Consider the following 23,113-nt stretch of genomic DNA (forward strand, 5'->3'; position numbering starts at 1 on the left):
ATAAACATCATAATGTCGACATTATGTAGCTTTGTCTTTAACTTCAAACAATAAACATCATAATGTCGACATTATGTAGCTTTGTCTTTAACTTCAAACAATAGACATCATAATGTGGACATTATGTAGCTTTGTCTTTAACTTCAAACAATAAACATCATAATGTCGACATTATGTAGCTTTGTCTTTAACTTCAAACAATAAACATCATAATGTCGACATTATGTAGCTTTGTCTTTAACTACAAACAATAAACATCATAATGTCGACATTATGTAGCTTTGTCTTTAACTTCAAACAATAAACATCATAATGTCGACATTATGTAGCTTTGTCTTTAACTTCAAACAATAAACATCATAATGTCGACATTATGTAGTTTTGTCTTTAACTTCAAACAATAAACATCATAATGTCGACATTATGTAGCTTTGTCTTTAACTTCAAACAATAAACATCATAATGTCGACATTATGTAGTTTTGTCTTTAACTTCAAACAATAAACATCATAATGTCGACATTATGTAGCTTTGTCTTTAACTTCAAACAATAAACATCATAATGTGGACATTATGTAGCTTTGTCTTTAACTTCAAACAATAAACATCATAATGTGGACATTATGTAGCTTTGTCTTTAACTTCAAACAATAAACATCATAATGTCGACATTATGTACCTTTGTCTTTACCTTCAAACAATAAACATCATAATGTGGACATTATGTAGTTTTGTCTTTAACTTCAAACAATAAACATCATAATGTCGACATTATGTAGCTTTGTCTTTAACTTCAAACAATAAACATCATAATGTCGACATTATGTAGCTTTGTCTTTAACTTCAAACAATAGACATCATAATGTCGACATTATGTAGCTTTGTCTTTAACTTCAAACAATAAACATCATAATGTCGACATTATGTAGTTTTGTCTTTAACTTCAAACAATAAACATCATAATGTGGACATTATGTAGCTTTGTCTTTAACTTCAAACAATAAACATCATAATGTGGACATTATGTAGCTTTGTCTTTAACTTCAAACAATAAACATCATAATGTGGACATTATGTAGCTTTGTCTTTAACTTCAAACAATAAACATCATAATGTCGACATTATGTAGCTTTGTCTTTAACTTCAAACAACATACATCATAATGTGGACATTATGTAGCTTTGTCTTTAACTTCAAACAATAAACATCATAATGTCGACATTATGTAGCTTTGTCTTTAACTACAAACAATAAACATCATAATGTCGACATTATGTAGCTTTGTCTTTAACTTCAAAAAAATAAACATCATAATGTCGACATTATGTAGCTTTGTCTTTAACTTCAAACAATAGACATCATAATGTGGACATTATGTAGCTTTGTCTTTAACTTCAAACAATAAACATCATAATGTGGACATTATGTAGCTTTGTCTTTAACTTCAAACAATAAACATCATAATGTCGACATTATGTAGCTTTGTCTTTAACTACAAACAATAAACATCATAATGTCGACATTATGTAGCTTTGTCTTTAACTTCAAACAATAAACATCATAATGTCGACATTATGTAGCTTTGTCTTTAACTTCAAACAATAAACATCATAATGTCGACATTATGTAGCTTTGTCTTTAACTTCAAACAATAGACATCATAATGTGGACATTATGTAGCTTTGTCTTTAACTTCAAACAATAGACATCATAATGTGGACATTATGTAGCTTTGTCTTTAACTTCAAACAATAAACATCATAATGTGGACATTATGTAGCTTTGTCTTTAACTTCAAACAATAAACATCATAATGTCGACATTATGTAGCTTTGTCTTTAACTTCAAACAATAAACATCATAATGTCGACATTATGTAGCTTTGTCTTTAACTTCAAACAATAAACATCATAATGTGGACATTATGTAGCTTTGTCTTTAACTTCAAACAACATACATCATAATGTGGACATTATGTAGCTTTGTCTTTAACTTCAAACAATAAACATCATAATGTCGACATTATGTAGCTTTGTCTTTAACTACAAACAATAAACATCATAATGTCGACATTATGTAGCTTTGTCTTTAACTTCAAACAATAAACATCATAATGTCGACATTATGTAGCTTTGTCTTTAACTTCAAACAATAGACATCATAATGTGGACATTATGTAGCTTTGTCTTTAACTTCAAACAATAAACATCATAATGTGGACATTATGTAGCTTTGTCTTTAACTTCAAACAATAAACATCATAATGTCGACATTATGTAGCTTTGTCTTTAACTACAAACAATAAACATCATAATGTCGACATTATGTAGCTTTGTCTTTAACTTCAAACAATAAACATCATAATGTCGACATTATGTAGCTTTGTCTTTAACTTCAAACAATAAACATCATAATGTCGACATTATGTAGCTTTGTCTTTAACTTCAAACAATAGACATCATAATGTCGACATTATGTAGCTTTGTCTTTAACTTCAAACAATAAACATCATAATGTCGACATTATGTAGTTTTGTCTTTAACTTCAAACAATAAACATCATAATGTGGACATTATGTAGCTTTGTCTTTAACTTCAAACAATAAACATCATAATGTGGACATTATGTAGCTTTGTCTTTAACTTCAAACAATAAACATCATAATGTCGACATTATGTAGCTTTGTCTTTAACTTCAAACAATAGACATCATAATGTCGACATTATGTAGCTTTGTCTTTAACTTCAAACAATAAACATCATAATGTCGACATTATGTAGTTTTGTCTTTAACTTCAAACAATAAACATCATAATGTCGACATTATGTAGTTTTGTCTTTAACTTCAAACAATAAACATCATAATGTGGACATTATGTAGCTTTGTCTTTAACTTCAAACAATAAACATCATAATGTGGACATTATGTAGCTTTGTCTTTAACTTCAAACAATAAACATCATAATGTGGACATTATGTAGCTTTGTCTTTAACTTCAAACAATAAACATCATAATGTCGACATTATGTAGCTTTGTCTTTAACTTCAAACAATAAACATCATAATGTCGACATTATGTAGCTTTGTCTTTAACTTCAAACAATAAACATCATAATGTGGACATTATGTAGCTTTGTCTTTAACTTCAAACAACATACATCATAATGTGGACATTATGTAGCTTTGTCTTTAACTTCAAACAATAAACATCATAATGTCGACATTATGTAGCTTTGTCTTTAACTACAAACAATAAACATCATAATGTCGACATTATGTAGCTTTGTCTTTAACTTCAAACAATAAACATCATAATGTCGACATTATGTAGCTTTGTCTTTAACTTCAAACAATAGACATCATAATGTGGACATTATGTAGCTTTGTCTTTAACTTCAAACAATAAACATCATAATGTCGACATTATGTAGCTTTGTCTTTAACTTCAAACAATAAACATCATAATGTCGACATTATGTAGCTTTGTCTTTAACTACAAACAATAAACATCATAATGTCGACATTATGTAGCTTTGTCTTTAACTTCAAACAATAAACATCATAATGTCGACATTATGTAGCTTTGTCTTTAACTTCAAACAATAAACATCATAATGTCGACATTATGTAGTTTTGTCTTTAACTTCAAACAATAAACATCATAATGTCGACATTATGTAGCTTTGTCTTTAACTTCAAACAATAAACATCATAATGTCGACATTATGTAGTTTTGTCTTTAACTTCAAACAATAAACATCATAATGTCGACATTATGTAGCTTTGTCTTTAACTTCAAACAATAAACATCATAATGTGGACATTATGTAGCTTTGTCTTTAACTTCAAACAATAAACATCATAATGTGGACATTATGTAGCTTTGTCTTTAACTTCAAACAATAAACATCATAATGTCGACATTATGTACCTTTGTCTTTACCTTCAAACAATAAACATCATAATGTGGACATTATGTAGTTTTGTCTTTAACTTCAAACAATAAACATCATAATGTCGACATTATGTAGCTTTGTCTTTAACTTCAAACAATAAACATCATAATGTCGACATTATGTAGCTTTGTCTTTAACTTCAAACAATAAACATCATAATGTGGACATTATGTAGCTTTGTCTTTAACTTCAAACAATAAACATCATAATGTCGACATTATGTAGCTTTGTCTTTAACTACAAACAATAAACATCATAATGTCGACATTATGTAGCTTTGTCTTTAACTTCAAACAATAAACATCATAATGTCGACATTATGTAGCTTTGTCTTTAACTTCAAACAATAAACATCATAATGTCGACATTATGTAGCTTTGTCTTTAACTTCAAACAATAGACATCATAATGTGGACATTATGTAGCTTTGTCTTTAACTTCAAACAATAAACATCATAATGTGGACATTATGTAGCTTTGTCTTTAACTTCAAACAATAAACATCATAATGTCGACATTATGTAGCTTTGTCTTTAACTTCAAACAATAAACATCATAATGTCGACATTATGTAGCTTTGTCTTTAACTTCAAACAATAAACATCATAATGTGGACATTATGTAGCTTTGTCTTTAACTTCAAACAACATACATCATAATGTGGACATTATGTAGCTTTGTCTTTAACTTCAAACAATAAACATCATAATGTCGACATTATGTAGCTTTGTCTTTAACTACAAACAATAAACATCATAATGTCGACATTATGTAGCTTTGTCTTTAACTTCAAACAATAAACATCATAATGTCGACATTATGTAGCTTTGTCTTTAACTTCAAACAATAGACATCATAATGTGGACATTATGTAGCTTTGTCTTTAACTTCAAACAATAAACATCATAATGTGGACATTATGTAGCTTTGTCTTTAACTTCAAACAATAAACATCATAATGTCGACATTATGTAGCTTTGTCTTTAACTACAAACAATAAACATCATAATGTCGACATTATGTAGCTTTGTCTTTAACTTCAAACAATAAACATCATAATGTCGACATTATGTAGCTTTGTCTTTAACTTCAAACAATAAACATCATAATGTCGACATTATGTAGTTTTGTCTTTAACTTCAAACAATAAACATCATAATGTCGACATTATGTAGCTTTGTCTTTAACTTCAAACAATAAACATCATAATGTGGACATTATGTAGTTTTGTCTTTAACTTCAAACAATAAACATCATAATGTGGACATTATGTAGCTTTGTCTTTAACTTCAAACAATAAACATCATAATGTCGACATTATGTAGCTTTGTCTTTAACTTCAAACAATAGACATCATAATGTCGACATTATGTAGCTTTGTCTTTAACTTCAAACAATAAACATCATAATGTGGACATTATGTAGCTTTGTCTTTAACTTCAAACAATAAACATCATAATGTCGACATTATGTACCTTTGTCTTTACCTTCAAACAATAAACATCATAATGTGGACATTATGTAGTTTTGTCTTTAACTTCAAACAATAAACATCATAATGTCGACATTATGTAGCTTTGTCTTTAACTTCAAACAATAAACATCATAATGTCGACATTATGTAGCTTTGTCTTTAACTTCAAACAATAAACATCATAATGTGGACATTATGTAGCTTTGTCTTTAACTTCAAACAATAAACATCATAATGTCGACATTATGTAGCTTTGTCTTTAACTACAAACAATAAACATCATAATGTCGACATTATGTAGCTTTGTCTTTAACTTCAAACAATAAACATCATAATGTCGACATTATGTAGCTTTGTCTTTAACTTCAAACAATAAACATCATAATGTCGACATTATGTAGCTTTGTCTTTAACTTCAAACAATAGACATCATAATGTGGACATTATGTAGCTTTGTCTTTAACTTCAAACAATAAACATCATAATGTGGACATTATGTAGCTTTGTCTTTAACTTCAAACAATAAACATCATAATGTCGACATTATGTAGCTTTGTCTTTAACTTCAAACAATAAACATCATAATGTCGACATTATGTAGCTTTGTCTTTAACTTCAAACAATAAACATCATAATGTGGACATTATGTAGCTTTGTCTTTAACTTCAAACAACATACATCATAATGTGGACATTATGTAGCTTTGTCTTTAACTTCAAACAATAAACATCATAATGTCGACATTATGTAGCTTTGTCTTTAACTACAAACAATAAACATCATAATGTCGACATTATGTAGCTTTGTCTTTAACTTCAAACAATAAACATCATAATGTCGACATTATGTAGCTTTGTCTTTAACTTCAAACAATAGACATCATAATGTGGACATTATGTAGCTTTGTCTTTAACTTCAAACAATAAACATCATAATGTGGACATTATGTAGCTTTGTCTTTAACTTCAAACAATAAACATCATAATGTCGACATTATGTAGCTTTGTCTTTAACTTCAAACAATAAACATCATAATGTCGACATTATGTAGCTTTGTCTTTAACTTCAAACAATAAACATCATAATGTCGACATTATGTAGTTTTGTCTTTAACTTCAAACAATAAACATCATAATGTCGACATTATGTAGCTTTGTCTTTAACTTCAAACAATAAACATCATAATGTGGACATTATGTAGTTTTGTCTTTAACTTCAAACAATAAACATCATAATGTGGACATTATGTAGCTTTGTCTTTAACTTCAAACAATAAACATCATAATGTCGACATTATGTAGCTTTGTCTTTAACTTCAAACAATAGACATCATAATGTGGACATTATGTAGCTTTGTCTTTAACTTCAAACAATAAACATCATAATGTGGACATTATGTAGCTTTGTCTTTAACTTCAAACAATAAACATCATAATGTCGACATTATGTAGCTTTGTCTTTAACTTCAAACAATAAACATCATAATGTCGACATTATGTAGCTTTGTCTTTAACTTCAAACAATAAACATCATAATGTCGACATTATGTAGCTTTGTCTTTAACTTCAAACAATAGACATCATAATGTGGACATTATGTAGCTTTGTCTTTAACTTCAAACAATAAACATCATAATGTGGACATTATGTAGCTTTGTCTTTAACTACAAACAATAAACATCATAATGTCGACATTATGTAGCTTTGTCTTTAACTTCAAACAATAAACATCATAATGTCGACATTATGTAGCTTTGTCTTTAACTTCAAACAATAAACATCATAATGTCGACATTATGTAGTTTTGTCTTTAACTTCAAACAATAAACATCATAATGTCGACATTATGTAGCTTTGTCTTTAACTTCAAACAATAAACATCATAATGTGGACATTATGTAGTTTTGTCTTTAACTTCAAACAATAAACATCATAATGTGGACATTATGTAGCTTTGTCTTTAACTTCAAACAATAAACATCATAATGTCGACATTATGTAGCTTTGTCTTTAACTTCAAACAATAGACATCATAATGTCGACATTATGTAGCTTTGTCTTTAACTTCAAACAATAAACATCATAATGTCGACATTATGTAGTTTTGTCTTTAACTTCAAACAATAAACATCATAATGTGGACATTATGTAGCTTTGTCTTTAACTTCAAACAATAAACATCATAATGTGGACATTATGTAGCTTTGTCTTTAACTTCAAACAATAAACATCATAATGTGGACATTATGTAGCTTTGTCTTTAACTTCAAACAATAAACATCATAATGTCGACATTATGTAGCTTTGTCTTTAACTTCAAACAATAAACATCATAATGTCGACATTATGTAGCTTTGTCTTTAACTTCAAACAATAAACATCATAATGTGGACATTATGTAGCTTTGTCTTTAACTTCAAACAACATACATCATAATGTGGACATTATGTAGCTTTGTCTTTAACTTCAAACAATAAACATCATAATGTCGACATTATGTAGCTTTGTCTTTAACTACAAACAATAAACATCATAATGTCGACATTATGTAGCTTTGTCTTTAACTTCAAACAATAAACATCATAATGTCGACATTATGTAGCTTTGTCTTTAACTTCAAACAATAGACATCATAATGTGGACATTATGTAGCTTTGTCTTTAACTTCAAACAATAAACATCATAATGTGGACATTATGTAGCTTTGTCTTTAACTTCAAACAATAAACATCATAATGTCGACATTATGTAGCTTTGTCTTTAACTACAAACAATAAACATCATAATGTCGACATTATGTAGCTTTGTCTTTAACTTCAAACAATAAACATCATAATGTCGACATTATGTAGCTTTGTCTTTAACTTCAAACAATAAACATCATAATGTCGACATTATGTAGCTTTGTCTTTAACTTCAAACAATAGACATCATAATGTGGACATTATGTAGCTTTGTCTTTAACTTCAAACAATAAACATCATAATGTCGACATTATGTAGCTTTGTCTTTAACTACAAACAATAAACATCATAATGTCGACATTATGTAGCTTTGTCTTTAACTTCAAACAATAAACATCATACTTATTTTCACGTGAAGTAAAACTAACCTGAGTTAACAATAGTAATTTTTAGAGTAACAAAAATACTGTTGTTGCAAAACGTCGATCACAAAGTTTCACGCTCACTATTCGTTTTTTGAAGCTGTTTTGTAAACATTATAATTTTTTTAAAGAAACAAAATAGGAAGGATCATTGCCCGAGAACAATGTCTGTTACTGCATGTTATTACAGTATAGGAAGTGCAGGATGTTCGATGTCTGTTTCTGCATGTTATTACAGTATAAGAAGTGCAGGATGTTCGATGTCTGTTTCTGCATGTTATTACAGTATAGGAAGTGCAGGATGTTCGATGTCTGTTTCTGCATGTTATTACAGTATAGGAAGTGCAGGATGTTCGATGTCTGTTTCTGCATGTTATTACAGTACAGGAAGTACAGGATGTTCGATGTCTGTTTCTGCATGTTATTACAGTACAGGAAGTGCAGGATGTTCGATGTCTGTTTCTACATGTTATTACAGTATAAGAAGTGCAGGATGTTCGATGTCTGTTTCTGCATGTTATTACAGTATAGGAAGTGCAGGATGTTCGATGTCTGTTTCTGCATGTTATTACAGTACAGGAAGTACAGGATGTTCGATGTCTGTTTCTGCATGTTATTACAGTGCAGGATGTTCGATGTCTGTTTCTACATGTTATTACAGTATAAGAAGTGCAGGATGTTCGATGTCTGTTTCTACATGTTATTACAGTATAGGAAGTGCAGGATGTTCGATGTCTGTTTCTGCATGTTATTACAGTATAGGAAGTGCAGGATGTTCGATTTACTTCACGTGATCTAATGATTAACACATCGGGTGCTGATCGATCACAAAGAAGTGACTGAAGAAAAAAATTTTTCTTTAGTAACTATGCTTTGCGCAAGAGCGATAGGCATCACCGTTTGGATGATGTAAACACTTATTCAGACTAACACTCCTGGTAGTTGTTTCTCAGATTAGAATTTTCTTGTAGTTGGATTAGACTATATAAGGAAACTTGGTAAAAGAATACGTGGATAACAACAAATCAGTAAACAAACGGGAAGGTAACGAATAATGCTACACACATAGCATAAACACATTGTTATACTATCGTGACAGGTAATGAGCTTACTGAAAGAAGATGGGAGTAGAAAGACATTTGTAATCATTGTTAACATACCTGACACCAGAGAGAGTCGTCAGCCCACTGTTAACATACCCGATACCAGGGAGAGTCGTCAGCCCACTGTTAACATATCTGATGCAAGGAAAGGTCTTCAGCTCACTGTTAACATACCTGACACTAGGAAGGGTCTTCAGCTCACTGTTAACATATCTGATGCTAGGAAGGGGCTTCAGCCCACTGTTAACATATCTGATGCTAGAAAGTGTCTTCAGCCCAATGTTTTCTTAAGATATGTTATTCGGTTTTCAATATGCTTCCTTAAGACATGTTATTCAGTTTTTTAAATATGCTTCCTTAAGACATGTTATTCAGTTTTTTATATATGCTTCCTTAAGACATGTTATTCAGTTTTTTATATATGCTTCCTTAAGACATGTTATTCAGTTTTTTATATATGTTTCCTTAAGACATGTTATTCAGTTTTCAATATGCTTCCTTAAGACATGTTATTCAGTTTTTCATATATCTTCCATCTCGTTTTCTTTCGCTCGAGCTTTTTTAAGCAGTTAGGAAGGTTTACATCTGACCGAGTGTAACAGTCATTTGTTGTTGTGATTTATAAATTACTACTCTATCATGAAATGTTATTTGGGTATCTTTTGTAAGATCTGTATTTGGTAATATCACACAGCAAAACAAAACTATTAAGTAAAGCAAGGAATCATGGGTAAGTTGTAGAACCACGAACATCTTCTTGCATCTTCGTCATGAAATCTTGGAAACTTTCCAAACCGGTAGTTCTATTTCTCTCACATAGTTAAACACATGTATAACTCAAAGCTCACCCTGGACTGAATACACTTGTCTTTGCTAAAAATAACTTAAGTCTGCCAAAGCAATTTTGACGCGTATTTCTTATAACATTAGGGCTTTTGATGTATAAATATTCGATCTTCGAACTAATGGATTCAGCATTACTACTTCTTGGTGTAATGAACTTGAATTTATTAATTTATAGAAGCTTAATTAAATGATAATTAACAAAGAGTCTGGAAATGCTTTAATAAATCTGGGGGTCACATTTTAAAGCGCTAAAATTCGGCTCTTGATACCCGCAAGTGAGCACAGCACAGATAGCCAATTATACAGATTTGTGCTTAGTAATAGAGAAAGAAAGACACAAAGAGATTTCTATTCCCATCTAAATTTTCACAGAAACATGTGTATCTTCTTCTGTTTTTCTGTGGGAACATTTACTTAGAGCTATATACGAAGATGGATATTTGAAATGCATTCATTGAACGACCAATGAGAGATCAAACAGAAGCGTACCAAGATGACACAGAACGACGAGGATTTGTGAGTCACTGTCCTTGAGTCACTCAATGCGACGACTTTTATTACAATACTTAGAAATAGAGGGTAGTTATGCATCTGGACAGTTACTTACTGATCCTTGGATTAAACCCGGTTCAGAGAACAACTCAGTAACCTTCTTAGTGGAACTGTTGATAATGTGGGCTGTGCATGCTATTCCTTTCTGTCTTTGTTGAAAGACGAAGATATGTGTGACTAACCAGATTGGGTGCTGGTTGTATTAATAGTTCCACATTTAAATGGCGAAGCTACATGAACTTCTTCCCAACGTTTGCAATATTTAACATCGTTACTATATAATCGTTATATCTCATAAACAATTTTAGCACGGCTTACAGTAGGTAAAATAAATGAGTAAAGAATAATGTTCTAATCCATCTTCTTACGACCTTACGTGCAATTGCAATAACGATATAAAGTGTAAGATTACTTTTTATAAATATCTGTTTATCTTTTGTACCTTGAAAGTTCTGAAAACTAACTTGTTAAAACTATATCCACTAAACCGAAAAGAGAAATTGTCTTTCTTTTGAGCGTAAAGCTACACAGTACGAAAAGTGTATTCTTCGCACAGTTGGTATCGAGCCCTTATTTTTAGCGTCATAATTTTTCAAGATTCGTTGGGCCGCCAGGGGGCTACAACGCAAATGATTTATTAGATGAACCTGTGTTTGCAAGATAAACAGATGTACAGAATCTTAGAATTATCTTAACTATGCATCACCAAGTTACTTGTGGGCCTATTACATTTTGAATGTAGAACCTAGAACCTTAATATTGTAATTAATTCTAATGTTTGCTCCTTGGGTCTCCTATATATCTTATATGAAAAGGATAAAAGGATATATTTTAGTCATTGTTCTTTGTTCTTACCACTAGGTGTTGTAACAGAAAAAAGAACGCAAAGTTTATTGGCTTGTTGCCAAATGTAGACTCGTTGATAAGAAACAGAATAGACCATTTTGTAACTTGAAGGTTAAAATTACTAAATTGTCTTCACAGTGTTAAATTCTGCTTACGAATATAACCACACACCTTTTACTTCGCTTTTGAGGGTCGCAGACTCGAATCCCCGTTACACCAAACATGCTCGCCCTTTTAGCCATGGGGGCGTTATATTATGACGGTCAATCCCACTATTCGTTGGTAAAAGGGTAGCCCAAGAGTTAGCGGTGGGTGGTGATGACTAGCTACCTTTCCTCTAGTCTTACACAGCTAAATTAGGGACGGCTAGCGCAGATAACCCTCGTGTAGCTTTGCGCGAAATTCCAAAAAAAAACAAACTTTTATTCAAAATATCACTGAATTTAACAGTCAACTCGTCGTGTATTACACGGAGAATCATCTAGCACTACAGGGGGAACTGAAAACTAAAGATAGCACTACAGGGGGAACTGAAAACTAAAGAATAAATTAATGCACTGAATTGTATACGGGAAGCCAATTAGCTGACCACTAGATGGAAAAGTAATTTTCAAGTTTTCAATTTGATTTCAATTTAAAGAAGCCGATATATTACAATGTTATTTAAAGTTTTAAAAAATTCACAGAAATAAAGAATACATCTCTTAAAATAAATGTTAATACATAATATTTTCACATGTATAGTGCCGAAGTTGGTCCTCACTTCTTCTACCCATACCGAGACTTTTTCACGCATAATAGTTATTAGAAGGAAATATTAATTCATTTCTAGTTGGAAATGCCATTTTCATAAAGCTCTAGCAGATGGCGCTGGTGTATATCTCATTATACTCAGTTTATGAGAAAGTGGATGGCTCTGTCGTTCTCAAAACTAATATCAAAAAAATATATATGTCTTAAGATACGATATTTACTTTAAGGTCAGTGTACTGAACATTAGGAGATAAAAATAGTGTCTAATTTGATTTTAAATGTAAAATATGATAAGTGGAGTAAGAATTATTTCAGTAACTTTTATCTAAGGTGACTTCATCATTCATTAGTTAAGATCTCCCCTTCTTGAAAAAGTCATGCAAGCTTTATTTAAACCAAACTTAATCTATTATTATTATTCCGTTTCTACTGCTAAACACGCCAACTAGCTGGAGTATATTGCTTTCAGACAGAGCTGCGTGTGGATCGTTGATAGGTTTTACCAACGATTATCCGTTTTCGTGACAACGTTCATAACGTGTATTGGTTTCTATGACAACATTCGAAAGATCATCTAGTTATACTGTAACTACCTTGGCAGTTTCAAACTCTATTTCGCATTAAAACAGTGTTAAGTTTCATGTAAAAACTAGTAAATATGTTTCAGCTTTTTAGACTAATACTGACTGGTCGTACCTTATAGGACAACTACAACTGACGTCACTACTGTATCCATTGTTTGTAGTTGCGTTGTTGTTACTTTCAGGACTTCGAGGGAACCCAAGCATAGCAACGATGAACAAACTCTCGTTACAATAAACACATTTTCCAATTAATACGTTTTTTTACACTGTATTTAAAGTAGTACACGTCTTAACAAAAATACAATGTAATGACGAATACTGAAAACAATTATATTCAAATATTTTGTGTCAACTTAGAATATTTTAAAGAAAATTAAAATCTCTTTTGTCCTTCAACGTGTTAATTTGTCAGTAACTCATGTCCTTTTTACACATCTATGTGAATGACATCACAAAATAATGTTTTGCATTAGCTCAGCAGTTAGTTTGGAGGTTCATAACACTAAAAACTTGGTTTATATATTCTTAGTGAGCAAACACAGATACCCTATTGTGTAGCTTAACAAGAAATATAAACACAAACTAAAGATAATATAACAGAATTGTAATCTATAATTTATCTGAAAATTATAAGCGAAATATGAAGACGGGTGAGGTCCTTATCGATATGTGATCACATGTTTCATAAGTAAGATATACTTTATTACTTCTTCAACGTTACTTTCATTCGAAGTAGTGGTTACAATGATTAGTATATGTACTTTTATTATTCTCCATTTTAATACATTTTCGATGGTTATATTTATGGATCGACATATGGATTTCGGGTTAACATAAAGCTCATAAGCTAGCCGAAACTCACCAGTTATTATTGTATTTACGGCCGAAAAGATCGATAACAATGCATTCTAACCTTATACATAAACAAAAATACATGAAAAGTATATTTCATTAGCTATACTTATGACGTAGGTTATTTTTGGTTTTGGTCTAAGTAAGAAGGGTTCTCTTATCGGAAACTAATATAATTAAGTGATGTTTGGCTGTTTTTCACAACCTGCTGGTGCTATTCTAGCAGCTTACCTGAAGACGGTTGTCCACAGTCTTCACCACGATTTCCTCAGGGCTGTACTCAGATACGTCAAACCTTTAGCAGCTTACCTGAAGACGGTTGTCCACAGTCTTCACCAGATTTCCTCAGGGCTGTACTCAGATACGTCAAACCTTTAGCAGCTTACCTGAAGGCGGTTTTCCATAGTCTTCACCACTTCACCACGATTTCCTCAGGGCTGTACTCAGATACGTCAAACCTTTAGCAGCTTACCTGAAGGCGGTTGTCCACAGTCTTCACCACGATTTCCTTAGGGCTGTACTCAGATACGTCAAACCTTTAGCAGCTTACCTGAAGGCGGTTTTCCACAGTCTTCACCACTTCACCACGATTTCCTCAGGGCTGTACTCAGATACGTCAAACCTTTAGCAGCTTACCTGAAGGCGGTTGTCCACAGTCTTCACCACGATTTCCTTAGGGCTGTACTCAGATACGTCAAACCTTTAGCAGCTTACCTGAAGGCGGTTGTCCACAGTCTTCACCACGATTTCTTCAGGGTTGTACTCAGATACGTCAAACCGTAACTTTAATTCCTTTCCAGCTTCGCCTTCTTGAATAAGAGGAGACTTGAGCCCGTCCAACCAGGTTCGCAGTTCAGACTTATGCGTGGTGCCCTCGTTAGATGACGTTGATGTATGCGTGGTGCTAGTGCGTTGAGTTTGGCTGGTGCTGGTAAAAGAATCACGTTCACGGTCCAGTAGCTGTGACCGGAACTTGTTCATCTCTTCTTCCATCCGTTTCATCTCGGCATCGAAACGTTCTCGGACGGAGCTAAATTCCTGGTCGATGATGTGGGAGTCCGTTTTAAGGATGGGAAGCTTTCTTTCTGAGCTGGTCATCTATGGAATGAAGAAAACTGTGCATAAACTAAGTTTTTACTGTAAAACATAATACTGACGGACAAAGACACCTAATATACGTAAACGTGTGAAAAACTTCCAAACCTAAACCAGTTGTTTATATAATTTGTTTTGTCGTGTAATAACGACCAGTATAAAGAAATTCTAGAGAATCAAGATATTACTTTGAAAAAAAAGATAATGTATCATTGTGTACCATAAGAGTGGTACTAACAAAATGAGATAAACCACAAAAAGATAATGTATCATTGTGTACCATAAGATTGGTACTAACAAAAATACCTACACAAAGAAATATACTTATTATAATACTACAAGACGGATTAAGAAATGACAGAATAAGGAAAACGGACAAATAAAATAGATGTAGCAAATAACATTCCAAGAACTGAATGGAAATGGGCACGACATGTAGGAAAGATATGTGGGACATTAGGAACAATGAAATGGTAACCTAGGAGGAAAGATATGTGGGACATTGGGAACAATGGAATGGTAACCTGGGAGGAAAGATATGTGGGACATTAGGAACAATGGAATGGTAACCTAGGAGGAAAGATATGTGGGACATTAGGAACAATGGAATGGTAACCTGAGAGGAAAGATATGTGGGACATTAGGAACAATGGAATGATAACCTAGGAGGAAAGATATGGGACATTAGGAACAATGGAATGGTAACCCGAGAGAGGAAAGATATGTGGGACATTAGGAACAATGGAATGGTAACCTAGGAGGAAAGATATGTGGACATTAGGAACAATGGAATGGTAACCTAGGAGGAAAGATATGTGGGACATTAGGAACAATGGAATAGTAACCTAGGAGGAAAGATATGTGGGACATTAGGAACAATGGAATGGTAACCTAGGAGGAAAGATATGTGGGACATTAGGAACAATGGAATAGTAACCTAGGAGGAAAGATATGTGGGACATTAGAAACAATGGAATGGTAACCTAGGAGGAAAGATATGTGGACAATTAGGAACAATGAAATGGTAACCTAGGAGGAAAGATATGTGGGACATTAGGAACAATAGAATGGTAACCTAGGATAAGGAAAAAAATCTGATAGAAGATAAAAAAGGAGATGCAGGTACAATAAAGTGTTGTAAGCAGGAGTCAGAAGGAGATGCAGGTACAATAAAGTGTTGTAAGCAGGAGTCAGAAGGAGATGCAGGTATAATATAGTGTTGTAAGCAGAAGTCAGAAGGACATGCAGATACAATATATTGTTGTAAGCAGGAGTCAGAAGGAGATACAGGTACAATATATTGTTGTAAGCAGGAGTCAGAAGGAGATGCAGGTACAATATATTGTTGTAAGCAGGAGTCAGAAGGAGATGCAGGTACAATATATTGTTGTAAGCAGGAGTCAGAAGGAGATGCAGGTACAATATATTGTTGTAAGCAGGAGTCAGAAATAGATGCAGGTACAATATATTGTTGTAAGCAGGAGTCAGAAGGAGATGCAGGTACAATATATTGTTGTAAGCATGAGTCAGAAGGAGATGCAGGTACAATATATTGTTGTAGGCAGGAGTCAGAAGGAGATGCAGGTACAATATATTGTTGTAAGCAGGAGTCAGAAATAGATGCAGGTACAATATATTGTTGTAAGCAGGAGTCAGAAGGAGATGCAGGTACAATATATTGTTGTAAGCAGGAGTCAGAAGGAGATGCAGGTACAATATATTGTTGTAGGCAGGAGTCAGAAGGAGATGCAGGTACAATATATTGTTCTAAGCAGGAGTCAGAAATAGATGCAGGTACAATATATTGTTGTAAGCAGGAGTCAGAAGGAGATGCAGGTACAATATATTGTTGTAAGCAGGAGTCAGAAGGAGATGCAGGTACAATAAAGTGTTGTAAGCAGGAGTCAGAAGGAGATGCAGGTATAATATAGTGTTGTAAGCAGAAGTCAGAAGGACATGCAGATACAATATATTGTTGTAAGCAGGAGTCAGAAGGAGATACAGGTACAATATATTGTTGTAAGCAGGAGTCAGAAGGAGATGCAGGTACAATATATTGTTGTAAGCAGGAGTCAGAAGGAGATGCAGGTACAATATATTGTTGTAAGCAGGAGTCAGAAGGAGATGCAGGTACAATATATTGTTGTAAGCAGGAGTCAGAAGGAGGTGCAGGTACAATATATTGTTGTAAGCAGGAGTCAGAAGGAGATGCAGATACAATATATTGTTGTAAGCAGGAGTCAGGAGATGCAGGTACAATATATTGTTGTAAGCAGGAGTCAGAAATAGATGCAGGTACAATATATTGTTGTAAGCAGGAGTCAGAAGGAGATGCAGGTACAATATATTGTTGTAAGCAGGAGTCAGAAGGAGATGCAGGTACAATATATTGTTGTAGGCAGGAGTCAGAAGGAGATGCAGGTACAATATATTGTTGTAAGCAGGAGTCAGAAATAGATGCAGGTACAATATATTGTTGTAAGCAGGAGTCAGAAGGAGATGCAGGTACAATATATTGTTGTAAGCAGGAGTCAGAAGGAGATGCAGGTACAATATATTGTTGTAGGCAGGAGTCAGAAGGAGATGCAGGTACAATATATTGTTCTAAGCAGGAGTCAGAAATAGATGCAGGTACAATATATTGTTGTAAGCAGGAGTCAGAAGGAGATGCAGGTACAATATATTGTTGTAAGCATGAGTCAGAAGGAGATGCAGATACAATATATTGTTGTAAGCAGGAGTCAGAAATAGATGCAGGTACAATATATTGTTGTAAGCATGAGTCAGAAGGAGATGCAGGTACAATATATTGTTGTAAGCATGAGTCAGAAGGAGATGCAGGTACAATATATTGTTGTAAGCATGAGTCAGAAGGAGATGCAGATACAATATATTGTTGTAAGCAGGAGTCAGAAATAGATGCAGGTACAATATATTGTTGTAAGCATGAGTCAGAAGGAGATGCAGGTACAATATATTGTTGTAAGCATGAGTCAGAAGGAGATGCAGGTACAATATATTGTTGTAAGCAGGAGTCAGAAGGAGATGCAGGTACAATATATTGTTGTAAGCAGGAGTCAGAAGGAGGTGCAGGTACAATATATTGTTGTAAGCAGGAGTCAGAAGGAGATGCAGGTACAATATATTGTTGTAAGCATGAGTCAGAAGGAGATGCAGGTACAATATATTGTTGTAAGCAGGAGTCAGAAGGAGATGCAGGTACAATATATTGTTGTAAGCAGGAGTCAGAAGGAGGTGCAGGTACAATATATTGTTGTAGAGCAGGAGTCAGAAGGAGATGCAGGTACAATATATTATTTGTAAGCAGGAGTCAGAAATAGATGCAGGTACAATATATTGTTGTAAAGCATGAGTCAGAAGGAGATGCAGGTACAATATATTGTTGTAAGCAGGAGTCAGAAGGAGATGCAGGTACAATATATTGTTGTAAGCTAGGAGTCAGAAGGAGATGCAGGTACAATATATTGTTGTAAGCAGGAGTCAGAAGGAGATGCAGGTACAATATATTGTTGTAAGCATGAGTCAGAAGGAGATGCAGGTACAATATATTGTTGTAAGCAGGAGTCAGAAGGAGATGCAGGTACAATATATTGTTGTAAGCAGGAGTCAGAAGGAGATGCAGGTACAATATATTGTTGTAGGCAGGAGTCAGAAGGAGATGCAGGTACAATATATTGTTGTAAGCAGGAGTCAGAAATAGATGCAGGTACAATATATTGTTGTAAGCAGGAGTCAGAAGGAGATGCAGGTACAATATATTGTTGTAGGCAGGAGTCAGAAGGAGATGCAGGTACAATATATTGTTGTAAGCAGGAGTCAGAAATAGATGCAGGTACAATATATTGTTGTAAGCAGGAGTCAGAAGGAGATGCAGGTACAATATATTGTTGTAAGCAGGAGTCAGAAGGAGATGCAGGTACAATATATTGTTGTAAGCATGAGTCAGAAGGAGATGCAGATACAATATATTGTTGTAAGCAGGAGTCAGAAATAGATGCAGGTACAATATATTGTTGTAAGCATGAGTCAGAAGGAGATGCAGGTACAATATATTGTTGTAAGCATGAGTCAGAAGGAGATGCAGGTACAATATATTGTTGTAAGCAGGAGTCAGAAGGAGATGCAGGTACAATATATTGTTGTAAGCATGAGTCAGAAGGAGATGCAGATACAATATATTGTTGTAAGCAGGAGTCAGAAGGAGATGCAGGTACAATATATTGTTGTAAGCAGGAGTCAGAAGGAGATGCAGGTACAATATATTGTTGTAAGCAGGAGTCAGAAGGAGATGCAGGTACAATATATTGTTGTAAGCAGGAGTCAGAAGGAGATGCAGGTACAATATATTGTTGTAAGCAGGAGTCAGAAGGAGGTGCAGGTACAATATATTGTTGTAGGCAGGAGTCAGAAGGAGATGCAGGTACAATATATTGTTGTAAGCAGGAGTCAGAAATAGATGCAGGTACAATATATTGTTGTAAGCATGAGTCAGAAGGAGATGCAGGTACAATATATTGTTGTAAGCTATGAGTCAGAAGGAGATGCAGGTACAATATATTGTTGTAAGCATGAGTCAGAAGGAGATGCAGGTACAATATATTATTTGTAAGCAGGAGTCAGAAGGAGGTGCAGGTACAATATATTGTTGTAAGCAGGAGTCAGAAGGAGATGCAGGTACAATATATTGTTGTAAGCAGGAGTCAGAAGGAGATGCAGGTACAATATATTGTTGTAAGCATGAGTCAGAAGGAGATGCAGGTACAATATATTGTTGTAAGCAGGAGTCAGAAGGAGATGCAGGTACAATATATTGTTGTAAGCAGGAGTCAGAAGGAGGTGCAGGTACAATATATTGTTGTAAGCAGGAGTCAGAAGGAGATGCAGATACAATATATTGTTGTAAGCAGGAGTCAGGAGATGCAGGTACAATATATTGTTGTAAGCAGGAGTCAGAAATAGATGCAGGTACAATATATTGTTGTAAGCAGGAGTCAGAAGGAGATGCAGGTACAATATATTGTTGTAAGCAGGAGTCAGAAGGAGATGCAGGTACAATATATTGTTGTAAGCAGGAGTCAGAAATAGATGCAGGTACAATATATTGTTGTAAGCAGGAGTCAGATGAACTTTCCAAGCAGGTTTTCTGGTTGTTCAATGAATAATCAGCTTCATATGTTAGTGAAATATCTAGTTGTTAGTAATTAACAACCGTTTTAAACAATTACGTGAATGTCCTATAAATTACCTCTTTTCTCATTCAGTAGATCAAATAATTATCCAGCTTACTAGATAAGATATCTAGATAAGATAAGATAGGTAAGATATCAACTTGTGGATAATTAACCACTTTTATGGACAAGTTTTCCAATAATCACTTAACTTTAGAAGTAAATTATTTTGGTAATCCAATAACTTACAAGCATCTGGAAAGTTTTCCAATAATCAGTGCAATAATGAACAGGCTTTGGGGGTAAGCTTTCCAATAATTAGTTAACATTTTAAGTAAGTTATCTCGGCAGTCTAATAATGAGCAGGCTTTGGGGGTACGTGTTCCAATAATTAGTTAACGTTTTAAGTAAGTTATCTCGGCAGTCCAAAAATGAACAGGCTTTGGGGTAAGTTTTCCAATAATTAGTTAACTTTTTAAGTAAGTTATCTCCGCAGTCCAATAATGAACAGGCTTTGGGGTAAGCTTTCCAATAATTAGTTAACATTTTAGGTAAGTTATCTCGGCAGTCTAATAATGAGCAGGCTTTGGTGTAAGTTTTCCAATAATCACTTAACTTTTTAAGTAAGTTATCTCCGCAGTCCAATAATGAACAGGCTTTGGGGTAAGTTTTCCAATAATTAGTTAACATTTTAGGTAAGTTATCTCGGCAGGCTTTGGGGGTAAGTTTTCCAATAATTAGTTTACTTTTTAAGTAAGTTATCTCGGCAGTCCAATAATGAACAGGCTTTGGGGGTAAGTTTTCCAATAATTAGTTAACTTTTTAAGTAAGTTATCTCGGCAGTCCAATAATGAACAGGCTTTTGGGGGAAAGTTTTCCAATAATTAATTAACTTTTTAAGTAAGTTATCTCGGCAGTCCAATAATGAACAGGCTTTGGGGGTAAGTTTTCCAATAATTAGTTAACTTTTTAAGTAAGTTATCTCGGCAGTCCAATAATGAACAGGCTTTTGGGGGAAAGTTTTCCAATAATTAATTAACTTTTTAAGTAAGTTATCTCGGCAGTCCAATAATGAACAGGCTTTGGGGGTAAGTTTTCCAATAATTAATTAACTTTTAAAGTAAGTTATTTCAATAATCCAATAATTAACCAATTTTTTGGTAACACAGCGAGTTTCAGATGAATCATGGAACTTGTACAATCTTTAATTTTAAATTCATTTTCCTGCTCTGTAGGAGAAATGTAACAGTCAATCCTACTATTCGTTGATTATGGAGTATCCCAAGAGTTGACGGTGAGTGGTGTTGACTAGCTGCTTTCCCTCTAGTGGTGCCCCCCCCCTAGTGGCTCAGCGGTATGTCTGCGGACTTACAACGCTAAAAACCGGGTTTTGATACCCGTGGTGGGCACAGCACAGATAGCCCATTGTGTAGCTTTGTGCTTAACTCAAAAAACAAAAACAAAAAAAAACAACCCTCTAGTCTTACATTGCTAAATTAGGTACGGCTAACGCGAAATTCAAACCAAACCAAACCTGTAGAAGACATACATGTTTGGTTTAGAAAATTAGTATTTTGAAACATATATTTAATTCGGACATGACTAAAGTACTTAAGTAAAACAGCTAAAAATTACTAAATAATTATTCATTTCGGTTCTGGAGTACATTTAAATCAGAGTGGATTATTCTTGCTCTGCTCACAACCGGTTTCGAAACACGGTTTTCAGTCCGAAGACACACCACTGTGCCACTGGAAGGCATTTTGTGTTAGAGATATCCAAGAACGCGGAAAACAGGACAAAGTTTAACTAATAATTTTAAAGGAAATAAATTAGGTGTAAGAAAAACAAATAATGAAAATATTTACTCACCATTGTTTAATATTGCTTACAATAAAATCACGTGGACCTTCTAACTTTTACAAGCTTAGCAGAACGTTTACAAATATCAACAGATAGCTTTAGTGTTAACGAATTGTTCTCATGCACGTCTTTGCAGAACTCGATATAAGGCGTACCGCTGAACGAATATACTTATATATAGAATCTGACCGTGGGAGATTCGCAATGACGTCACATACCATAACCTAAAAATTACAAACAGAATCAGCTTTAACGCCCCCTTCCATCGTGAATCACATCTGGTGAAACAGAGTAATACGCAACTCTGAAGACATTGCGCATGCTCAGAAACCCATATGTATTTAACCTTCGTCTTTTTAATGTCTTATTGGCCGCTTAGTTTGTGACGTAATGCTGAATACTCATGTAGAGAAAGATGAAAATTTTTCTAACATGTAATCACTGTTTATCACACTATTTTAGGTATTAAACGTTTCCACTGAGTGTTTTAAGGAGACACAGTTTTCGGCATCAGACTCATTGTGCAAGCGATGATACACAAGAAAGGAAAAAAGGAAAAGAACATTTGAAGAATATTGGGAAACATTTATTATTTATTAAAAAGATCAAACCAGTTCACCTTCAACATAACCAGAGTATTCTGTATGTAATCTCACATGTCTGAAATTCAATTTCAGGCTATTATAATTAGAGAACATTGTGAAATATATACACATGATTTTAAAGCCAAAGTCCGGATAGAAACGCTGTATTTGGTAAACAGAAACATGTGCGGTGGGAAAACGAAATATAAATAAAGATGACACTTATGTTGTTGTGAACCAGTATGAATTAGAGATATGTATATAAACCATTTGTTAGATCCTACAGGAACAATGAAATGTTCATCTACTACA

At 33.5% G+C, this 23,113-nt stretch overlaps 1 protein-coding gene across 1 annotated transcript in view; it reads right to left on the reverse strand.

The window, feature by feature from the left end:
• Nucleotides 1–22,533, reverse strand: part of LOC143226689 (alpha-crystallin B chain-like) — a 29,370-nt gene extending 6,837 nt beyond the window's left edge. The window contains exons 1-2 of the mRNA XM_076458034.1: nucleotides 22,227–22,533; nucleotides 14,785–15,168 (exon numbers count right to left, since the gene is read on the reverse strand). Coding sequence (XP_076314149.1) covers nucleotides 14,785–15,168; nucleotides 22,227–22,229 — 387 coding nt within the window. The 5' untranslated portion in view covers nucleotides 22,230–22,533. The remainder of the gene's footprint in view (nucleotides 1–14,784; nucleotides 15,169–22,226) is intronic.
• Nucleotides 22,534–23,113: the final 580 nt, after the last annotated feature.

The sequence above is a fragment of the Tachypleus tridentatus genome, chromosome 1 (genome assembly GCF_004210375.1).
Source record: "Tachypleus tridentatus isolate NWPU-2018 chromosome 1, ASM421037v1, whole genome shotgun sequence".
In the NCBI taxonomy this organism is placed as follows: domain Eukaryota; kingdom Metazoa; phylum Arthropoda; class Merostomata; order Xiphosura; family Limulidae; genus Tachypleus; species Tachypleus tridentatus.